The sequence below is a fragment of the Leiobunum rupestre genome, chromosome 8 (genome assembly GCF_980474605.1).
Source record: "Leiobunum rupestre chromosome 8, qqLeiRupe1.1.hap1, whole genome shotgun sequence".
Classification (NCBI taxonomy): domain Eukaryota; kingdom Metazoa; phylum Arthropoda; class Arachnida; order Opiliones; family Sclerosomatidae; genus Leiobunum; species Leiobunum rupestre.
The window spans coordinates 21,903,602-21,922,954 of record NC_143391.1 but is presented as its reverse complement, the minus strand read 5'-3'; the positions used below and the strand labels follow the sequence as shown (position 1 = coordinate 21,922,954).

Below are 19,353 nucleotides of genomic sequence, written 5' to 3'. Positions count from 1 at the left end.
ATAGAAGAGGAAAGGAAAAGGTCCTGGTTATTTCCTTTTTATTACGCTCCAGTCTGGCGAATTCCGTTGGGAAAATAGAAACGCGACCGTCCGATGGTCTACCAGCTGGTCGGCATCAGCCGCCTATTAAGAATAAACATCATTCGTCTTACGCAGCTAATTCACTTTTTTATCCGGAACCAAAAGAGGGAAGGGAGGGGGGGGGGACTGAGAGACCGAACCATCCCGTTCTCCTTCTCTATTTATATAGCGTCGAAAAGGGAAACAAAAGTTTCGTGGCGTCAAAACTAAAAACAGCCATATTGCTCCCGCGACTTTTCTTATAATAACATTTTGTCGGAGATACAGACACTTCCTAATGCGGTTAAATATCGCTTCGGGTCGAAATCATTTTATATTTTTTGACCCCCAGGCTTTAGCATTTTTTCAACTAATTTATTTAAAAAAAATATTTCCTCGTCAATTTCTAACGCTTGCCGTTTTTAAAATTATCATCTCCGGGCGTAGAGATCGGCGGAGCAGATAAATTAACTGGCGAAATTTCAATTAATCATAAAAATTGCGGTTAACCGTTTATCCATGGATATTATCCATGGACAAAAACGATTTAATATGGGAAAAAGGCAAAAATAACTGATTATTTTTGGATAATTTTTGTTAATGGATATTATCCAAACAAACGGTTAATTGTTATCCAAATGCCGACCTCTATCCGGGCGTAATATAAAATTTAAAGAGGTTCGGTCTATGTACTGCTACGCGGGACTTTGCCGCAATCAGTGTTCCGAGGTGGAAAATTCCAGGTGGACAATAGTGGAAAATTTTGGCCTGGACAAAAGTGGCTAATAAATATTTTTACCACAGAAAATTATAAAATAATAATAAAAAATATTTTAACACAGAAATTTCAGATTTGAGCTACTTAAGGCAAATATATATGCATGGGAATTGTCAAATTCTGATCAACTTTAGTATAGTCTTTTAATTTTTCTGAATAATTAATTCTAAAATTGTAAGTTCAGTGTAAACTAACAATTTTTACAACTTCTTAAAAATTTTATTCCAATCACTCTTTTAAACTTTGGAATTAAATTTTTCTTTATTAGCCACTATTTCCCCACTTTTTGCCAATTTTCCATTATTTGCCACTGGCCTAGACTTTTCTCCAAAAAGGTGACTTTTTAGGAACACTGGTGGCGGCAATGAACCACGAACCTTCGCGGACGAAGGAAAAAGAAACGAAAATATGAAATACGGGTCGTTATTGAGAGGTCGACGGTAATATCCCCTTTTCTAAAGATCGCTGTTTGTCCAGGCTTAAAATCTTAGCGAAACGCGTGTGGCGCGTGGCTTGCCGGTGAGCCAGGAAATGGGGGATTTTCCCAGCGAGTAATTCTTCTCTATCCGTATCGTTAGTTCCTCCTGGACCTCCGGAAATAACGGGCTACCAAGAAGGGGAGACGGTCACGGTGAAGGACAAGTTGACACTCACTTGCATTTCTCGCGGCGGAAATCCCTTGGCTCAACTCGTGTGGTACAAGAACGGAGAAGAAATTGATTTCTCCTACACCAAATCGGGAAAAGAATCCATCAACACCCTGGAATTCAACGTTTTGTCTTCGGACAACAACGCCATCTACAAATGCGAGGCCAAGAACCTGGTCAGTCCTCAGCCCATGTTCTCCATGGTCAAACTTACCGTTAATTGTAAGTATGCGATTCCCGCCTTCTATTTATGGTCGTAAACTTAAGAGTGTAAAGCAAACCATTGGAAAGGCATTTTCATTGATGATCGGAAAACAAGCTACATCTTTAATAACAAACTCTACAACGCGATTAAATATCTTGGTTTCGATTCCAGGATGCTCGAACATTTCTGGGTTATTAGTTAACAGTTGATCATATATTCATCACTTATTTAAATTAGAAAACTCTTCGACAAAAGTTAATTGTCGACTCTTAAAATTAACAAGATTTTCGAACGATCCTTAGTGAAGGAAATAATTTTTTCTAAGGCTTAACGTACGGTTCGTAAATTTTAATCAGTAATCTTATAGAAGTCGGTGAAACATTTGCTAATCGAGTTTTTTCCTCTTATTCGTAAGAGCTTATATCTTCAATTATACAGAAAGCGGCTTAATAAAGATTAGGATGAAGAGAATGGAAGAGAGAAAAATGATGATTACTTTTGATTACTTTCCGGATGGCTAAACTATTTCCAAAAGCCGCGAGCACTTTCTCTCCGCTCTTAAATCAATAGACGAGCGAGCGCTACAAGCCCACGGAGAAGGCGTGTCCCTTGATTTGGAGATGGGCCAAACTGCTTCGCGCTACATTCGTTAAAAACAAAGCCGGCTCGCAGTTGAAACTCGCGAACATCTTAATAATATTACTTCGCGTCATTGATTCTAGCCTTAATGGTTAGCCTATAATTTAGGAGCAAACCCTCCGCGATCACTACACACCCGCGGCGGTAGAGTCATCTGGCTTTGGACTTAGGACGCGCCTAATAGACGAGAAGAATATAGCGCACCCTTTACTCGTCTTCGCTTCGTAATGTCGGCTAAACCACGACGTTAAAGATCGTTTAAACTATCTTTATCTAATATTTTCGCCAAAACGTCGACCGGATTCGTTCATTCTTTTTTGAAAATCTTTCGGCCATTCTTCGCTAGAAAACGAACTTCCAGGGTACGTGGTGGGCAGACCCTCAATTTCGCTTTTCCAAAGCCATTTCTTCGTCGTTTTCTGGGGGGAAAAGCTAAAAAACTATTTTCTAATGCGTTTCCAATGGATTTCTTTAAAAACAAATTGCATTTGCTGAAAGAAAACGAGCTCGATCGAAGAAATATAACCTCTGATGGTCAAATTTGTGTCCGATTCTCGTACAGTCGCTCCAGAGAAGGTCTACATTACCGGTCCCAAAGAAGCCAAATCGGGACAAGTAGTTATCATGAAATGCGTGACGGCCAGGAGTAACCCTCCCGCCGATATCTCGTGGGTCGTGGACGGACGACCGGTCAAAGCGCCGAACACCGCGGTGGTCGCCGATCCGGACGGTGGTTGGATCACTTCCGCCGATATAAACGTCACAATTACCAGTCAAGTAAGCGCATTCCTTCTCAACAATCAATATCGTATTCCGATAGAACGTTTACCAAAGTCTCACGTGGCTATTTACGAGTAGGTCGTCTAACTTATGGATAGCCCATTTTCATTATTTACGACATTGTCGCGAATTTCATTTCCGTCGAAAGAAAAATAGCGATAGACTTTGACCTAAATCTCGCTTTATCGACATTTAAAATAAATGCGGGGGTCTTAGGTGTATAAAGCCTCGCCGATAAATATCTTATTAGAACCGGAGCGACATACGCCGCTGCGACGTTAAAAAGGGAGTTACGGTAGCTTTTAAAATGAGTGGGTGCCGTCCTTTTAATAATAACGCTGCCCGGAGTTCTCCCGCTTCGAAACAACATCAAAAGTGGAGGCCCCGGTAACGCCATTGACACTATAAAGGATTTATAATTTATTTTTGCCAGATTAAAGGCTCGAAAAGCGGCGGCGGCTTTACGTTCTCTCTCTTAAGCCGAGTTTTAGGTCTTTGATAAATATTGTTGGTTGTTGCGTTTATCTCCGTAGAAACAGCTTCGCGCGCTGTTTTCCAGCTCAATATTATTAAGAACTGCTATATCCTAAAAATAGTCTTCCACGGCAGCAATTGCGCAATAACTCACGGCTCCACAGTCCCGAACGGCTTTATTTTATCCGCGGCGCCCGACTATTGACGAAGCTGATGTTCGCGTTCAACCTTGCCGACTGCGACATAGCCTCGGCAGTTCGGCGGTTACGCGTTCGGGAGTCGCGTCGTAGGGGTTGTCTTTTGAACTTTCCCCTCGCTCTGGACAAGAAGTATGCACCCGCTTTCTTTTTCTAGCCCGCGAGAGCGAAAATGATCCGACGCGGCGTTGACTCGGGCTTATTTTACTAATGAAATTACGATCCGATTATTTATGACCGCAATTATAATAAAATTTAAAACTGCGTTTGGCGGATGATTTATGCGTTCCGCATTTCTCGCATCGTCCCACTACCTCCCGCTACTTCAAAATTAAAAATTTACTCGTCAGCCCCCCTTAATCCATTGATTGGGTAGCAAAAATTACCGCAGCCGTTTTCGGCATCTCCCTAACGCGACCCCTTTGACGAGTCGAAATAAGGGCGAGTACTAGAAGTTGCGGCGCTCGTCAGGGGTAGTTAGAGGCGCGAGAGGCACGAGACCCCTTTAATTACTCATTTATGGTGTCGAAAAAACGCAGATGCGCGTGACTCGGAGTAATTAACCAGAACCTTTATTGCTATTAACGGCGTAGGATATATAAAAATATTATAAGTAATCAGTTTTCTTTTATTTTATTTTTGTAACGTACAGGAACGGAATATGAAAATGTTCTCTTGTTACGCCATCAACCAACCTTTGGGTGAAACGATTGTGGAAACGCACGTTTTGAGCATCTTGTGTAAGCTTATATTTTTCGATATTTTCGTGCCGTATATTTTCGTTTAATATTTGGTCTTTTTTTTTTTTACTTTGCACAGTTCCACCAGATCCGCCCAATATCTTCGGCTACGAAGAAGGCACTTCCATTCGAGCCGGTAATCTCCAGCGCATAAATTGCGTCAGCAACGGCGGAAATCCCCTGCCAAGTTTAGTTTGGAAGAAAAACGGCGTCGAGGTAAAAGAAAATGTCGGACACGATTCCGAGCAGTCGGAAAATTTGCGAGTGGCGAAAAAGTATAAAGTAGTCCGTCCGACGGTACGAGCGCGATGAAATAAGTTCGCGTGAAGGACCGGCCGTTGTTCGTGGTACAACGGCGTTAATATGGAAATATAAATAACTCTGGCTTAGTCGAAATACTTCTCGGGGACGCGTTCTCAGCCGGGGTTGGCCCGACGAGAAAACGGGCGATTGTACTTCGTAAGACGCGGCTGTTGTCTTTACCCCTTCGCGTAGGCTGCCCGGAACTGTTAGCTAGCCCTGACCCCGACTTTAAACCCTGGCCGCCGTATCGATTTTCCGAGAAAGAAAGCGCTTGGGGTATGTTTGGGCCGTACAGTATGTACGAACGGCCTCTGGAAGGAAGTAAGAACGTGAAATAAGGAAAGGCGGAAGTGGGCCCAGTTCCGATATTACATTTTTCTCCTTTTTCTTATTCCGATTTGTTTGCTTATTCGCCCTTTTCCTCGCCGTTGACTTTCTATCGATGTATTTAAATATAAATGTCCGCTCCTCCTTCTCGCTCGGAGCGGGCGAGAACTGCCCCGCCTTCCCGTCTGCTATGGCTCCCCGACATTCGCGGATTTTCTATTGAAGGAAATATAGTTTCCATTGTAAAGTAAAATGTTAGTTCAGCTATGCAAATACAACGGTAGGGTGGGTGGGAACCCCTACGCGAACTTGTAGATATAAAGCTCGTATCCCGGTCTACTAGCTGGACCTTATAGACGTTATAGCTCTCGAACCGAGTCGAGAAGCGGTTTTCTGCCAAATTCAAAATTTGGAATTTCACGATGCCAAAAAGATGGGCGACACAAAAAAAAATTGTTAGTTTTCCCATTTCCAAAAATAGGATACGATTTTTTTATCAGTGGCTTCCCCGCCATACTCGTACGATATTGCCGTTTTTGACCAAAATTAATATATAAGATATATAAGAATATTTTCCGTCTTTTAAATGACAGGTTTTTAAATTTATTTGTACGCGTTCGCGACGTTCTACCAAAGGCTTATTTGATAGATTTTTTCGATTAAATTTATGAAATTTTGTATTACCCGGTGACAAACTAAAATTGAATGATATTTCATTGGCTTCGTAGGTGAATAGATCGACGGTATTTGCCAATGGCAACGTGGTGACCAACGAATTGTCCATCATCTCCGAGAAGAGTGACAACGGGGTGGAATACGTGTGCGAGGCTTCTAACGCCGCCACCCCGGCCCCGCTGACAGCTCGAATCAAACTCACCGTTCATTGTAAATATTTAATTTTTATAGTCTCGACATTTTAAGGATTTTTCCTTAATCTTCCGGGGTAATAATGGCGCATATTTCATTCAGTTCCACCCTCGAAAGTGACCATCAAAATGGAGCCCAAGAAACCTAAAGCGGGTGAAACCGTAAGTATCTTCGTATTTAATCACCTCGCGAGTACTATTAATGTCTTAATGACTCCTGAACTCTTCTTGGTCCCGGGGTTTCGGGCGCTTAATGTTAAACGTATCTAACGTAATTGGTCCTAGCTCGATTTCGCGTCGTTTCGAGAGAAGCCGTATATTTGCTCGAAATACGTAAAATCCACGCCGCGGCGGTTACGAATGGAGAAACTAATCATTTTTCTTCTTACGAACCGAGCTTTAATGACTATAACGTTCGCTCTTTCTTAATTAGACCCGGCTGCTTAAATGGTTCGCGCCTATTTTGCTCGAAAGAATACGTAGGGCTAATACGCGAAGTACGAGCGCGTACGTAGGCTCGAGGGGTCGATCTAACTGTCGTTTCACCGTGTTCGGCAGTTTTCTCGACTTGTTAGTGATTTGATTGATTTGCCTTCTGATTTTTATTACTGGCCATCCCCCGAGAGTTAGCCGACCTTTTTAACGTTTCCGTTTCCTCTAGGTGACGCTAACGTGCGAGTCGGACAGCAGTAACCCGCAATCCACGATCACTTGGTGGCGTGACGGCTTTATGCTCACCAAATCCCAAGAGACCATCGAAAATGGACTTTTTAGCGGAAAAATCACCCGTAACGTTTTGCAACTTAACATATCGGCCGATGACGACGGCGAGGTCTATACTTGCCAGGCGGCCAATCACATCTTGCAACTCAGCGTCCACGACGCCATCACGCTAAGCGTTTACTGTAAGTATCGCTCAAGTCACCTAGCGACTTTTAAAGGGGAACGGTCAAGCTTTAACCAGTTAGATAGCCCTATACCCCATTAAAAACTAAAATTTATGGCGAAAACCGCATCAAAAAATATTGAGTGGTTAATTTTTAATAAAATAAAGAAATTTCCAAATCGAAAAGCGAGCGTCCGCCGCGACACCTGGTGAGACGTCGGTGAGACAGAAAAACAACGTAAAAGCGCGCGCTGCTGAAGACGCAAAAAATATGTTTTGCTCGCGCAGCGCGTTCCAGTTATAAGAGACCTAAGCCTAAATTGCGCGATTTTAAAAGTTAGGATAGTTCGCAAATCGCTCGTACGGGGTAGGGCCGCTGGCGGCAGCCCCTAAGATGGCGGCGAAAATTGAAACCCAAACACCTGGCGTTATTTTTCGTTTAAACTTTTAGGGCCAAAAGCTATTTTTTCAAGACAAAAAAGGTACGTGTTAGTATATTGAACGTCTTGTTAATCTTTTGATACGGAAATAAGGCCATATTTGGAAAAGCTTGGCCGTTCCCCTTTAACGCCATTGATTCAGCGCAGGAGGGTGGTGGAAAGCCCTTTATGCCACGCGAGCCAACAGCTCCCTACACTCACTATTAACGTTAACCTCTACAAGTTTTTATGGGAAGGGGAAACCAGTGGGGAGATAATTTGCAAACTCTACGTGGAAGGAGCTGTTCCTAGTGTTCACCCAATGCCACAAGCTGAGTCGAAGCCGGCTCCTCTCGCTGCGAGGTGGAAATGCTAACCACTTAGGCTTAGTAGGCCAAATCCCGATAGTACTCTTCATCCATAGCACCGTCGTTTTGAGAGGAATAACGATCTTAGAAAATACTTAATTTCTAGCCAGGATCTAACCAGAGACCTCGAGGCATCGTTTATACTAAGACATCGCGAGTTACGTCTTAAGTCGCGTAGACGTGAAGTACAGTACGTTGCCGTCATTTCGTTTTTAATTTAGTTTGGGGTGCGAAAGTAATTTTCTAAATGAGATTTAAGATCTTAAGGTTGTCAACTCGGCGTCCGCGAGCTCAAAAGAAGCGATGCTCCGAAGTAAATATCAGCGGCCCAAGGAAAGAAAGGCTGAATTTGGAAGGCAGCGCCTCGCGAGATGAGAAAGAGTTGAGGTAAAGGATGACGCGAAGAAAAGCCCGTAACGCGGAGAAATTTTGCCTTCCTAAAACACCGCGCTCGTAATGAATTTACGACCCCTTTCAAAGCCGCTTTTTAGAGGTAAAAAGCGTCGAAATTTCCTTTAAAAATCACGCCATAATGGTGCTTGGGCGAAGATAAATCTTATTGTTTACCACCACGCTGCAGTCTCGTCTCTTACATCAACGCTCGTCCCTTTACTGGCTGGAAGTGGCGCGTCGTCAACGTGGAAAAGATGTCTTTTTGGAAGTAGCTCCTATTAATTCCGAAGGCTCGTCCTCCCTTCTAAATATGTATTAGTTCGCTCCCCCCGATAAGCCCCCTTTGCCGACCTTCCAAATACATTTTCCCGCCAGTGAAATTAGATTTCTTACGGAAGCGCGCGTTTCACCACGCGCCCCCGAACCACGCTGGTTTTCTCGGCCTCTCTTATCTCCACTTTCAACTCGGTATTCGTTTTCCACTCCAGAAGAGGCTGAAAAGAGGGGAAGGTGGGGCATCGGCCCCTTCCTACCGCGTGTTAAGTCACGACGGCCCGAAAAACGGAGGCTTTCTCCTCGTCTTCTTTTGTTCCAGACAAATTTTTCGGTTCGTGAATTTCGATTATATTTCGCCGGATTCGATTGACGCGACTCCGGCGAGCGGTCTTCGAAGCTCGCTGGCTTTTTAAAATTTTTCGCCGTCCACTTTTTTATCTATTTTGGCGTCCACCTCGAAACGAGGCTGGATAGATTTTCAACCGTCTTTAACGTTTCTATCCCCGCTAAAAAATGCCTAAAAAATCTTAATGGGAACGTTAACTTTACTCTCAGACGCCACTTTACTCTGGTTCCTCTCTTTCCTTCATTTTGGAGGGTTTCGTGGAAGGAAATTGGGTTAGGGTGGTGGCGCCTTGTTGAGGGTAAAGTAAGAGTTCAAACGACGTAATTTAGATGACAACCGATCCGTTTAACAGGTTGGTTCCGAGCTAGTAATTTATCTCCGTAACATCCCGCAATATGGGGATGGATAAAAAAATGGCGGTTGATGGAAGAAAAAAACTTTGCAGTTGGTAAAATATTATTTAGGGCGAAGAAGGCGAAAGGTTTATCAGAAAAATAAATGGATAATATTTGAGATATTTGCGCGATACCAAATTAGATCAATCGAGTTTGATGGTGAACCTTTATACGTACGTATATGGTTCGAAGGTAGGAGCGACTTTATAACGGGGAAAAGTGGGGCTCAGGGCGCCTCGTTGAAGGGAGGGATCAATTCGGCGAAGGAGTCGCGGTGGTAGTTACGAGGGCTGAACAGGATCCGATCACGGGTACGCGCCACAATTGCCATAATTTGGTTTCTTCTTTCTTCGCCGCGATTGTAGATAAGCCGGAATTCCTGAAGGACTACGCCAACGAAGAATTTATAGTGGAAGGCAATTCCTCGACGATCAATCGAACGGCCCAGGCCAATCCATCGGATATCGTCTATACATGGAGTCGGAACGGCAAGGACGTGCCGACCGTAACGAGCACGCAAGAACAAAACGATATTTCCTCCAATCACGTCTTCTACAACGGGCCGATTCTGAACATTAGCGGTGCCCAGAAAGGGGACTCGGGGAATTACACCATCACTGCCAAAAACGAAGAGGGAATCAGCCAGCGGACGGTCTACGTACAAGTACATTGTAAGCGGCCCGAGAAAAAGAATCTTATTTATCGCTTACCCGCTTTCATTTATCAGGGCGGCCCCTCCCTTTCCCCGCTTGACCGCCGTTCGCCAATTTAATTTTTCTTCTTTCTTCCCTTCGGCAGACGCCGCCGTGATCCAAGAAATCACTGGTCCCGGGATGGTTTCGGAAGGCGACAACATTCCGCTGGAATGCCTGGTGGACGCCCTTCCGTTTAAGGACGACACGGTCACCTGGGTGCGCGAAGGATTCGACATGACACGCACCCAAAAACACAGCGGCGTCAACAAATCCTTCTTGACAGTCCACAACGTGACGGCCGCCGATTCCGGAGAGTTCAAATGCCGGGCCATCAACGGAATCGGATCCGCCGATGAGAAATCAGTCTTCGTTGTCGTTAGACGTAAGTTTATGACTCTTCCCGTATCGTTCTCCGCCGGGTAACGGTTGATCCGTGTCAGCTTATCGCTCCACCGTGTTTACGTTTAGAGCGCTACTAACGCGCCAAGTACCCGTCGCTCCTCGTATATAGACGAATGTGTTTATGTACGAGAAGGATCCTAGTGGGGGCGATAGGAAGCGTACGAACAAAAATTATCGGCTGATATTAATCTTTAAGCTTAATTTTTTCTTGGAATTTTTCGCCCGAGACAAACGTAGCTTTGCCCCGGCTTCGAGTAAATTATTTGATCGATGGCGAGTTATTAAGTATTCACTAGATGGCGCGGAGAAAGAGAAAGGCTTCCGGGGAATGTTGTTGACCCGAGCTCCGAGAAGTAATTTATTTTCTTTCGGGATCAGCCAAGCTCGATTCTCTGGCCCAAAACTACCTCGGATATACATTGTCAGGAAATTTGTTACGTCTTGTTTGAAGAGAAACCTCCTATCGAATAAACTGTTTATTCACGAATAGGAAAAACTACCATCAATGAGGGCTCTTTCCTTTACGGCGTTCGCGCGTACGGGGATTCCCGGCTTGGGCCAACTCGACGAAAGAGGCCCCATTATTCAAGCTATCAAACGCGGACTTTGAAAATTTATACTTCAATAAAACTTAAACAATTTTTCACAATTTGGGCCGAAGAACTCAAATAGGCCTACGGAAGATGGATGAGTCGTGTTATAAGAATTCTTTCGCGGGGGCCTCTATTGTCCATTTTTAGTGTTTTCCTTCTTCGGGTTGTTTGGGACATCGCTTTTTGGTGGTAGCTATAGCGCTGGCTGCCACGTATAGCGAGTGAGACCCGCGCCAGAATTTCTCCGGAGCCTTTTCCAAATCGATTTTTCCTTCGGGGATGTCCAGCGGTGATCAATATGACGCGATTATTTTTCTTCACTGTACAGTAAGCGCGATAGGGGTGGTCGCGCGAAAAATAACCCTATTTTTTTGGGATGTATAAGAGTACGACCTTACCTCGCATTCCGCTATATTCGCTTACGCGTTGTTCGTGTATAGCCTGTCTGAAAGAGCGAATAAAAAACGGCGAACGTCACCAATTAATCAAAAACTATGTCAATGAATCCTACTCGCGCGATTTCTAGAATAAATCGGTGGTAACCAATGGACCATTTTTGCTTTCTTTTCACCCCTTTCCTGGCAAAACAAAATATCCAGACAAACCATCGTTTAGAAACGTGCCCCAGTTTGATAAAGCGGCCAGCGATCCGGGTGGAGCCGCCAAAATAACCTGCGTCGCGTCTGGAGCGCCCAACGTCAGTTTCACTTGGTTTCGACAAGGAGGAACCATTAGCGAAGAAACCCATCCGACGAAATACGCCACGGAAACGGCGGGCAAGGACTTGGTCATCTGGGAAAGCGTTCTGACCGTCAAAGACGTCAAATCGAAGGACTATGGGGATTACGAATGCGTCGCCAGAAACGAGCTGGGATTTGACAGCAAGAAAATTCATCTTTCCGGCACCAGTAAGTACCACGGCCCTCGGCTACTTAATGATCCCCGTTCGCGACCAGATCATATACGCAACGCACCCTGTCGCTCGACTCGGTACCGGGGACAATGCGTCCTGGAAGGCGTGGCGGGCACGTGACGGAAATTGGTTTCGCCGGGCAGCTTGGTTAATGATCTGCGGGCGCGCTATCTATCATTCGTCGCGCGATTGATTGGGCCGGCTCTTCTAATAAATATTTTCCCCATAGCTCATCCTGATCCGCCGTACGCCTTGCGTATTTTGAACGTGACTTACAACGGAGTGGTTTTAAATTGGACTGCCGGGTTCGACGGAGGAGCCGAACAGTCTTTCCGCGTCCGCTTCAAGAGAGTCAACGGCGAGACGTACAGCTACCAGGATATCCCCAATTCGAACGACACCTCGTACACGCTGACTGGTCTCGACCTGGATACCGAATACACGTTCAGTCTAATGGCTTTCAATTCCGTCGGCGACGGCGAATACACGACGGACTTAATTAGAGCCAGAACGTCAGGTAACTCGCCACTCGCTTCCCACCTATCTCGTAGCAACCCCGCAGCCCGCTTATCTCCGGAGTACGCCAACTAAGGCCGAAATCCATTACCGGGCTCGGTCATAAATAACCGTCCATTTCGGTTTGCTTTTAGTTCCCCTTTCGGACTAAAAAGTCAACCCGCTGTACCAGAATTTGAAAGTAATGGTTGGCCACCGTTAAACTCGATTGGCCAACCGTTTTGTCTCTTCGCGAGCCTCTCCGTTTCGCGTCCCTAACAGTCACTCTTTTCGTTTTTGATAGGGGCTTAAATTGCTCTCCTTAGACTCGCGGGCTCTCTCCCCGCGATAAGTCTAGTCAACCCTCCTTCCAGTATCATTTAAAGCTCTTTATATCCAAAGATAAGATTAGAACAAAAAGCGAAGGAAAACGGGAGGACGACGACGAAATGGCTCGTGAGAGAAAAAGCTTTAAATTCGTCTCTTCCGTTCTGTTAAAGGCGTTGTCAAACGTCCTGGGCCGCGCTCGGGTCGTTCGGGCCCATCAACGCTCAACCGGGCGCTGGCAATCAATGGTTGTAAGTAATGGCGTTACCAAGGGCTTCCGACCTTTACCAAGGTCTAAAAAAGTGGAAAAAATTTCTCCTTTTTCTCATTCCCCCTTTTCTTCTCCGCGCGCTTCCTTTGCGGAGCCATTTTTTTGTCCTCAGTCTTATTTGGGTGATGAAGGAACCCGTCGCGGAGAAAAAAAAGAACCGAGAGAAATCGGGCGACAGCCAGAGGACAACAGTCGGGGGTGGGCTAACATTAACGCCCGCGGACGACCCTTTTTATTGTTTCCGCGTCCCTCCCAGGCGCGTTGGTAGCCCCCTTTTCGCGTCTTTTCTATACCAGTATGTATATATGGTTTTTTTTGGTCCGTTTCGTTTTTCAGCCGAACGGCCAGTGACCGAAACGGAAAGGGTGATCACGGAAGTGCTCTCGGGTAAAGGGGAGATTCCTCGGATCATCATCATTAGCGTTTCTGTTGTCGGAAGCCTGCTTCTGATTCTCAACGTCATTTTGGTCATCTGCTTCGTCCGAAAACGCAGGAAAAAAAGGCTCGAAGAAGGTAAGCGAAAGCCGAGATATTCCCCGTCGCTTGACCACGCGCTTTTTCTCAGACGCGCCTTCTAACGTATGACGTAAGTAAGTGTCGCTGACCACGAATGAGCTCGCGTCGCGGTTTACCGTCAACGGCGCAAACTTGACCTCCTCCTTTACTCGGAACCGAACTGTCCTTTGCTACGTCCAACTGTTAAGAGAGGGACCCTGGCTCACCGTTCTCTCGTCATTTTTACGTCCCAGAGACAAGTTATAAAAGTTATTACTGAGGTCCGGTATTCTCTCCTTTTATTTACCCTCGGAGTTGTTAAAAAGTTCTTAAAAACAAGCTCTGGGCGCTAACGCGTTGGGCTTTTCTGAGGTCTCTGTATGGTCGCCGCGACAGGAAATTTCTAGCGAAAGCTACTCTCGTCTCTCCTCACTATAAAGCGCTTCTTTTTATACGTACCACCTCAATATTTTTTCTATATCCTCATTTCCCCGTTCTTTTTTTCGCGCACGCTGCTAAGTGCTACGCAGGCTGGCCAAACTCTGCACAAGTAAGTAAGGCTTCTGGCAAACACTCACTCATTTTATTGTTGTGCTCCACAGTCTCGTCCTTTCACCCTTTATTTTAAAGCCTAGCCATCTTTTCGCAATTTGCTTTTAGCGCGTCGTCGTTATTATATCCAATACGATCTCTATATATCTCCTTTGACGATTTTTTCCTCTTAATTCGTATTTGTCCAACGCGATGTTATACGAGGATGTATTCTCCGGCATTTTTTTCTATTTATACATCGAGATATACTGAAGTTGTTCTTAACGGTTTTACGCTCGATGGAAGTATAGCCGAAGTGTCTGAAACCCGAAACTTTTGGAAAACTTTTCGGATGAAAGACTAATAGGCTAGACGTCGTATAATGGATGTCGTCCCGTAAAAGGCTTTCCTCCTAATTCCTATCTTCGGGACTTCCATTTAGAAATTTCGTTTGGCTGGAAAAATATCGTCAAAGGAGAGTTTATTAATACTTAAAAATAAACGATTCGCCCTTCCGCGTCACCCTTTTCAACAAAATGAAGACGATCTTTCGCTTATTGGCGCTCGCTTCTTACTCGCTCTAGAAAGCGACCAGTCCAGCAGTAAAGCGGCCACCATAGAAATGTACGCTCCCAGCAGCTACAACGAAACTGTCAATGGAGAGACCATGAGCTCCACTTCCGAAAAGAGCGAAGCCTATTCGGACGGACACAGCACCGGAGGTTATTCGGTAAGAAAGAAGGTGATCACCAGCGTTTGATACTCTTCTTCTCTTTTTTTTTAACTTACCATAAATGTCTTATAATTAGATTAATACTAATTGTTAAGGGTAAATAATAGTCCTATTATACCGTTAACTGAACTAATTAACCCTACACTGATTTATAGGAAATTTAAATTTCTCACTGCGCTTGTCCAAAACCCTTCTTACCCTTGAGCACCGGGTGCGGGGGCAGTCCCTTATAGTTTCGGCGCGTAAACGTTTCTAATTAGATTACATTAGAGCCAGTACGAATAGTATACGACAAAAACCTAAAATTAGATAATTGCGACAGGTAAAAGTGGAAAATACGAAGGTTCTTTAAACAAGGGTTTTCGCACTTTCTCTCACTCTGTCTAACAACACTAACCCAGTATCAAATTTTGGTTTACGAATTTATCGCCGTTATTATTATCGAGACAACGACTCGGTTCCGAACGTTAAATCGTGCTTTTTGTTTCTATCTCCCGCGCGCGTAACAGGAGGAGCCCAGTAAACCAGCCGCTTCGACCTACCTAATCGATCAGGGCGACGGAGTCTACATCCCCGACGGAAACATCGGCCAGTACTCCCCTTACAGATATCCCGACGAAGGTCAGTATCTAGAGAAGAGTCTATTTCCCCCTTTATATCTTTCTCTTCCCGTAACAAGTACTCTTTTCTCGAGTACCGCTGTCTTTCCTTCTAAGTTTTCCTTTGAGAAATCTTCGCAGGCATGGAGAGCTCATTCGTGGCTCGTTATTTTTAAACCTATTTCCGCAGCAGCTATTGACTTGGCCCAACCCATTTCGTTCGCAGTGATCTCGACACTGAACCGCAGCCCGAAGCAACACCGAGGCATTCCGCCGGTCGACGACGGCTTCTACGTCGACGCCGTCCGAAGAAACGCTTACAACCAAAGCCTAGAGAACCACGTCAACGGCTCGACGAATAATTACCCCGTAAGTCTCCGTTCTTTTTACCACGTCTTAGGCTAGGCGCCCACTGGCTCACCGTTTCGTATCCGTCCTGCCTTCCGCGAGGCATTGTCTCCGTTACGAAGCGAAGGCTCGTGAAAGGTAGGACGAAGACGTTACGAAGCGTAGTGAGCGCCTGACCTTAGTCGTAGCCGTTCATCGCGACTTCGTCGTAAATCCCGATAGCCCGTCGGGATGTCGACGGCGCGAAGTCGTAACGAACGCCGGGGACTCCGGTACTATTTTTAGCCAGGCCTAGACCGTTTCAGTCGCCGTATTCTCGCGGGTCTCTTTCTTAATGGCGAATCTTTTCTCTCAGACTTACGGCAAGACGTCGGGCTATCCGCCCCCTCCGCCGGGCCGGACATCGGCCAGTGGAGCGGCTGACGTTCATTACAACATGTCTCCGGACGCGAGGTACATCCCTTTCCCAGTGAGTCCCGCGGGGACGCGAAACAACCATTTGTCTCAGCAGCCGATGCTGAGTACTTTCAACCCGAACAATCACCACGGATCGCCGATTCAAACGCCGAACATCGGAAACCACGTGATGGTAATGACTCATACGGACGGTATCATCCCCGAAGAAATGGACGGCCACCTCGTTTAGCGACGGTTTCTATCTAATCAAATTATCCCCGAACCACCCCACCCAAATTACGCGAATATTCGCTTCGACAAGTTACCAAATGTACCGATAACTAATCTTCGAATTATACCAAAAATTAAACACACACCGAAACAAATGCCTTCGAAACGGCCGCCGCGCGTGAGTGATTCGTTCGAGTATATTTTGACGAACCTGGCGATTTTTATATCAAACTAAATATAAATTGCGGAGTTATCTACACTAACGGAGTACGATATGCTCTTCGGTAAAATCCTCCCCGATCGTCTTTGTAGAGAGACATTCTCAAATTTGGCATTGACTTTGACGGGAATTTTATCAAAGCGCCTATTCTCGTGGTTAGGGGAAAAAAAGAGTTATTTTTTTGGCCTGTTAGTGAAAGTGTGTCGCGTTCGAGTTTCGAAAAACTAAGAGTAAAACCTTTTGAGCCCAAAACAACCAAGTATCGTTTGGAATTTATACGAGTGAAAACCCGGTTACCATTTCCGTATATTTCAAAATCTAGAAGAACGACAGCGTCATTTTTGTTTTGCCAAGAAAAGGGAACGTAACAATCATCACCCCTAAATAATAAAAATAAAGAGATGGCCACAATTTTTACATATCTTAATATTACCAAAAAAAAATGGAAAGGAAGATTTTTTTATTCACCGCTCCAATTATTTGATGTTAGAAGACGAGGGAAAAAAAGATAAAATCCACAGCAAGTACAAGAAAAACAAAAGATAAAAAAAGCGACGTTCTTACTTCACCACTCTTTGCTCACCGTTCCACACACTGGCTTGTTTAACTTTCATTAACACAAAACCTGACCTTTCTCGGAAAAACTACCAAAGAAAAGACGTTTTATACCGTAGAAGAAGAGTAACTATCTATTTGGAGAAAAAGCGTTTGTTTTTTTAAATTGAAGATTTCTGTTTAATTTTCCACTGAAAAAAATTGAAAGGTTTTCGTGATCTGTTTCTTTTCGGGTGCCTGCGAATTCAGTCCGCCCATAACGAGACAACTTTGAAAAACGAACATTTTTTAATAAATACGTATAAAGAAGTTCGAAAGATCATCCGATATTCGAGACGCGAATTATTTTGGTTTTTGTGTTGGATAACAAAAATATCACAGTGCCTCTAAGCAGTCTTAAACCCGACATTTCCGGTGATGGAAATGGAATTCCCCGTAATTGGAAGATTGCGCTCAACCTTGGGCTCTACTTACTTAATCCGCGTACGAAGGTTTCGCCAAATTAGACTGAACTTTGAACTTGGAAATAAATCTTTGTTTATCCGCTCGTAACGCGAAACGCCGATGGGTGGGCTTCCTGGCCGAACTTGAAAAAAACTTGATTTAAACTTAATTTAATTACTAAAATAAATGGTGCTTTGTAAGCGAGACTGCTCATAGGGGTGATTCTAACCGTGCCTTATTGTTACCACCGGATAGTTAACGGCCGGTATACATTTTTTATCAGAGTAAATTCTTGAGTGTAAATAATATAAAGTCTAGGATGAAGAAACGGAGGAAGGCTTTACAGATCCAAACTGTTCCATAACATTCGGGTATCCGCGGTTTTACCCTTCGAACTTAACGACAACAAATAAAAAACAAGCGTTCTAATTTGCTACGGCCATTTTGTATATCAATTTCTGTTAGCGGCGTTCCAAACCCAATATGTTCGCCAATTCCGAATTTTGTTCGCGTCTTTAAAGATATAATAATTGCTTCAAAGTTAAAGAATATACTTAAAAAATGGGACCATTTCAACTTGATGTATATTGTTTTAAGTCGTACCCAAAAACGTCGAAAAATCTATTTTTTACCCGTTAGGCTACTCGAGTTTCGTATTTAACTTAGACCCGTATATATATTTATTTTTTCCCCAATTTCATTTGTATATTATTTAGCTTTTTAACTTATGAATCTTTTTTTAAATACCCATTTCAACAAGAAATCCAAAAGTTTCAATTTATTATAACTTACTCTCTTTCTCTTTTCTAACCTAATATTTTACGTAGAAATAAACAATTTACCACTATTAAGTTAAATACGTATATATTTTTAAAAATAATCCCATTTACCGTTTACCGCGCAAAAAATTAAAGCTCAACAAAATTTAAATATCAAAATTATCCCCGATATAATTTCAAATATTTGTGTTCGGCGCTTTAAATTAACGAAAAGTCTATTCTCGAATAAGGATTCTAGATTAGTGAAAATTTCTTTTGTAAATAAATTATGTAAATATAGAAGTGAAGAAAAAGAAAAAAAAACAGGACAGAAACAGTGGTACCGTCTCTGTGTTTGACCAAATACAAATTAAAATAAAAAAGACGAGAGTACGAACTCCAAATAGGTGGATTTCAACACGCCTCTAGTCACCCGCGTTCCCAAAGAATATTTCTTTCGTCACTTGTTTCATTAATATTTTTGTTTCCACCGGGCGGTCAAAGATTCGTACTTAATTTTTTATTTAAAAAGATGTTAATTCGAGCTTTCGTGGTATAAATATAAGCGTGTTCATTTATAGGGGTTAAAAACTAAAATCGCGTAAGTTGGAGACTCGCCAAATACCAAAAAAAAAGTAAATAAAATATTATGTCGTGTAACTTAACCTATTTTTTCTACACTTTCACGTACATAATGTAAACTAACGTATACGAAGTAAAAAGTATACGCAGCCCGCGAAAATTAATCAAATTGCGCGATTGAAATAGAAACGCGTGGAATCCTACGTTACTACATCATTATTCGTTTGTTTTCTTTTTTAAACCTTCCAAGTGTATGCTTTAATGTACAGTGTCGGATTTAGTGTACTTTTACCTCGAAAACTTTGCTTCTTTTATACTGTAAAAGCCTGCAGTGAAACATATTGTCAATAAAGCGTCTGAATATGATTTTTTATTTCAATGCGTATTTATTTATATCAATAATTCCACATTTAGGTTAGTTATTTCAATATATTTACGTGTGCCGTTTAGTCCAATGGCGCTGGTACATATGAAGGTTTCCAGGTTCGAATCCTGCCCGAGATACGTGAGTTTTGCGTAGTAGTATCGCTTGATTCCTAGTAGTTAGTTTTTTTTATTCAGAGTAGTTACGCTTGATTCAGAGTAGTTTCGCTTGATTCAGAGTAGTTACGCTTGATTCAGAGTAGTTACGCTTGATTCAGAGTAGTTTCACTTGATTCAGAGTAG

The 19,353-nt window shown here is 43.6% G+C and overlaps 1 protein-coding gene across 5 annotated transcripts in view; it reads left to right on the top strand.

The window, feature by feature from the left end:
• The window catches only part of LOC149932749 (nephrin-like), a 153,441-nt gene extending 134,406 nt beyond the window's left edge, over positions 1-19,035 (top strand). Inside the window, exons 7-23 of one of the 5 annotated variants that reach the window (XM_090155266.1) lie at positions 1,417-1,707; positions 2,892-3,106; positions 4,433-4,520; positions 4,600-4,736; positions 5,879-6,035; positions 6,120-6,178; positions 6,678-6,921; positions 9,465-9,770; positions 9,898-10,176; positions 11,389-11,697; positions 11,932-12,219; positions 13,132-13,308; positions 13,811-13,840; positions 14,406-14,551; positions 15,064-15,175; positions 15,344-15,522; positions 15,857-19,035. In XM_090155266.1, coding sequence (XP_090011392.1) covers positions 1,417-1,707; positions 2,892-3,106; positions 4,433-4,520; positions 4,600-4,736; positions 5,879-6,035; positions 6,120-6,178; positions 6,678-6,921; positions 9,465-9,770; positions 9,898-10,176; positions 11,389-11,697; positions 11,932-12,219; positions 13,132-13,308; positions 13,811-13,840; positions 14,406-14,551; positions 15,064-15,175; positions 15,344-15,522; positions 15,857-16,147 — 3,308 coding nt within the window. In that variant the 3' untranslated portion in view covers positions 16,148-19,035. Of the gene's footprint in view, positions 1-1,416; positions 1,708-2,891; positions 3,107-4,432; positions 4,521-4,599; positions 4,737-5,878; positions 6,036-6,119; positions 6,179-6,677; positions 6,922-9,464; positions 9,771-9,897; positions 10,177-11,388; positions 11,698-11,931; positions 12,220-13,131; positions 13,309-13,810; positions 13,841-14,405; positions 14,564-15,063; positions 15,176-15,343; positions 15,523-15,856 lie in introns of all 5 variants that reach the window. The other 4 variants (XM_090155269.1, XM_090155265.1, XM_090155268.1 and 1 more) reach the window with 4 other exon arrangements.
• The last annotated feature ends 318 nt before the right edge of the window (positions 19,036-19,353 follow it).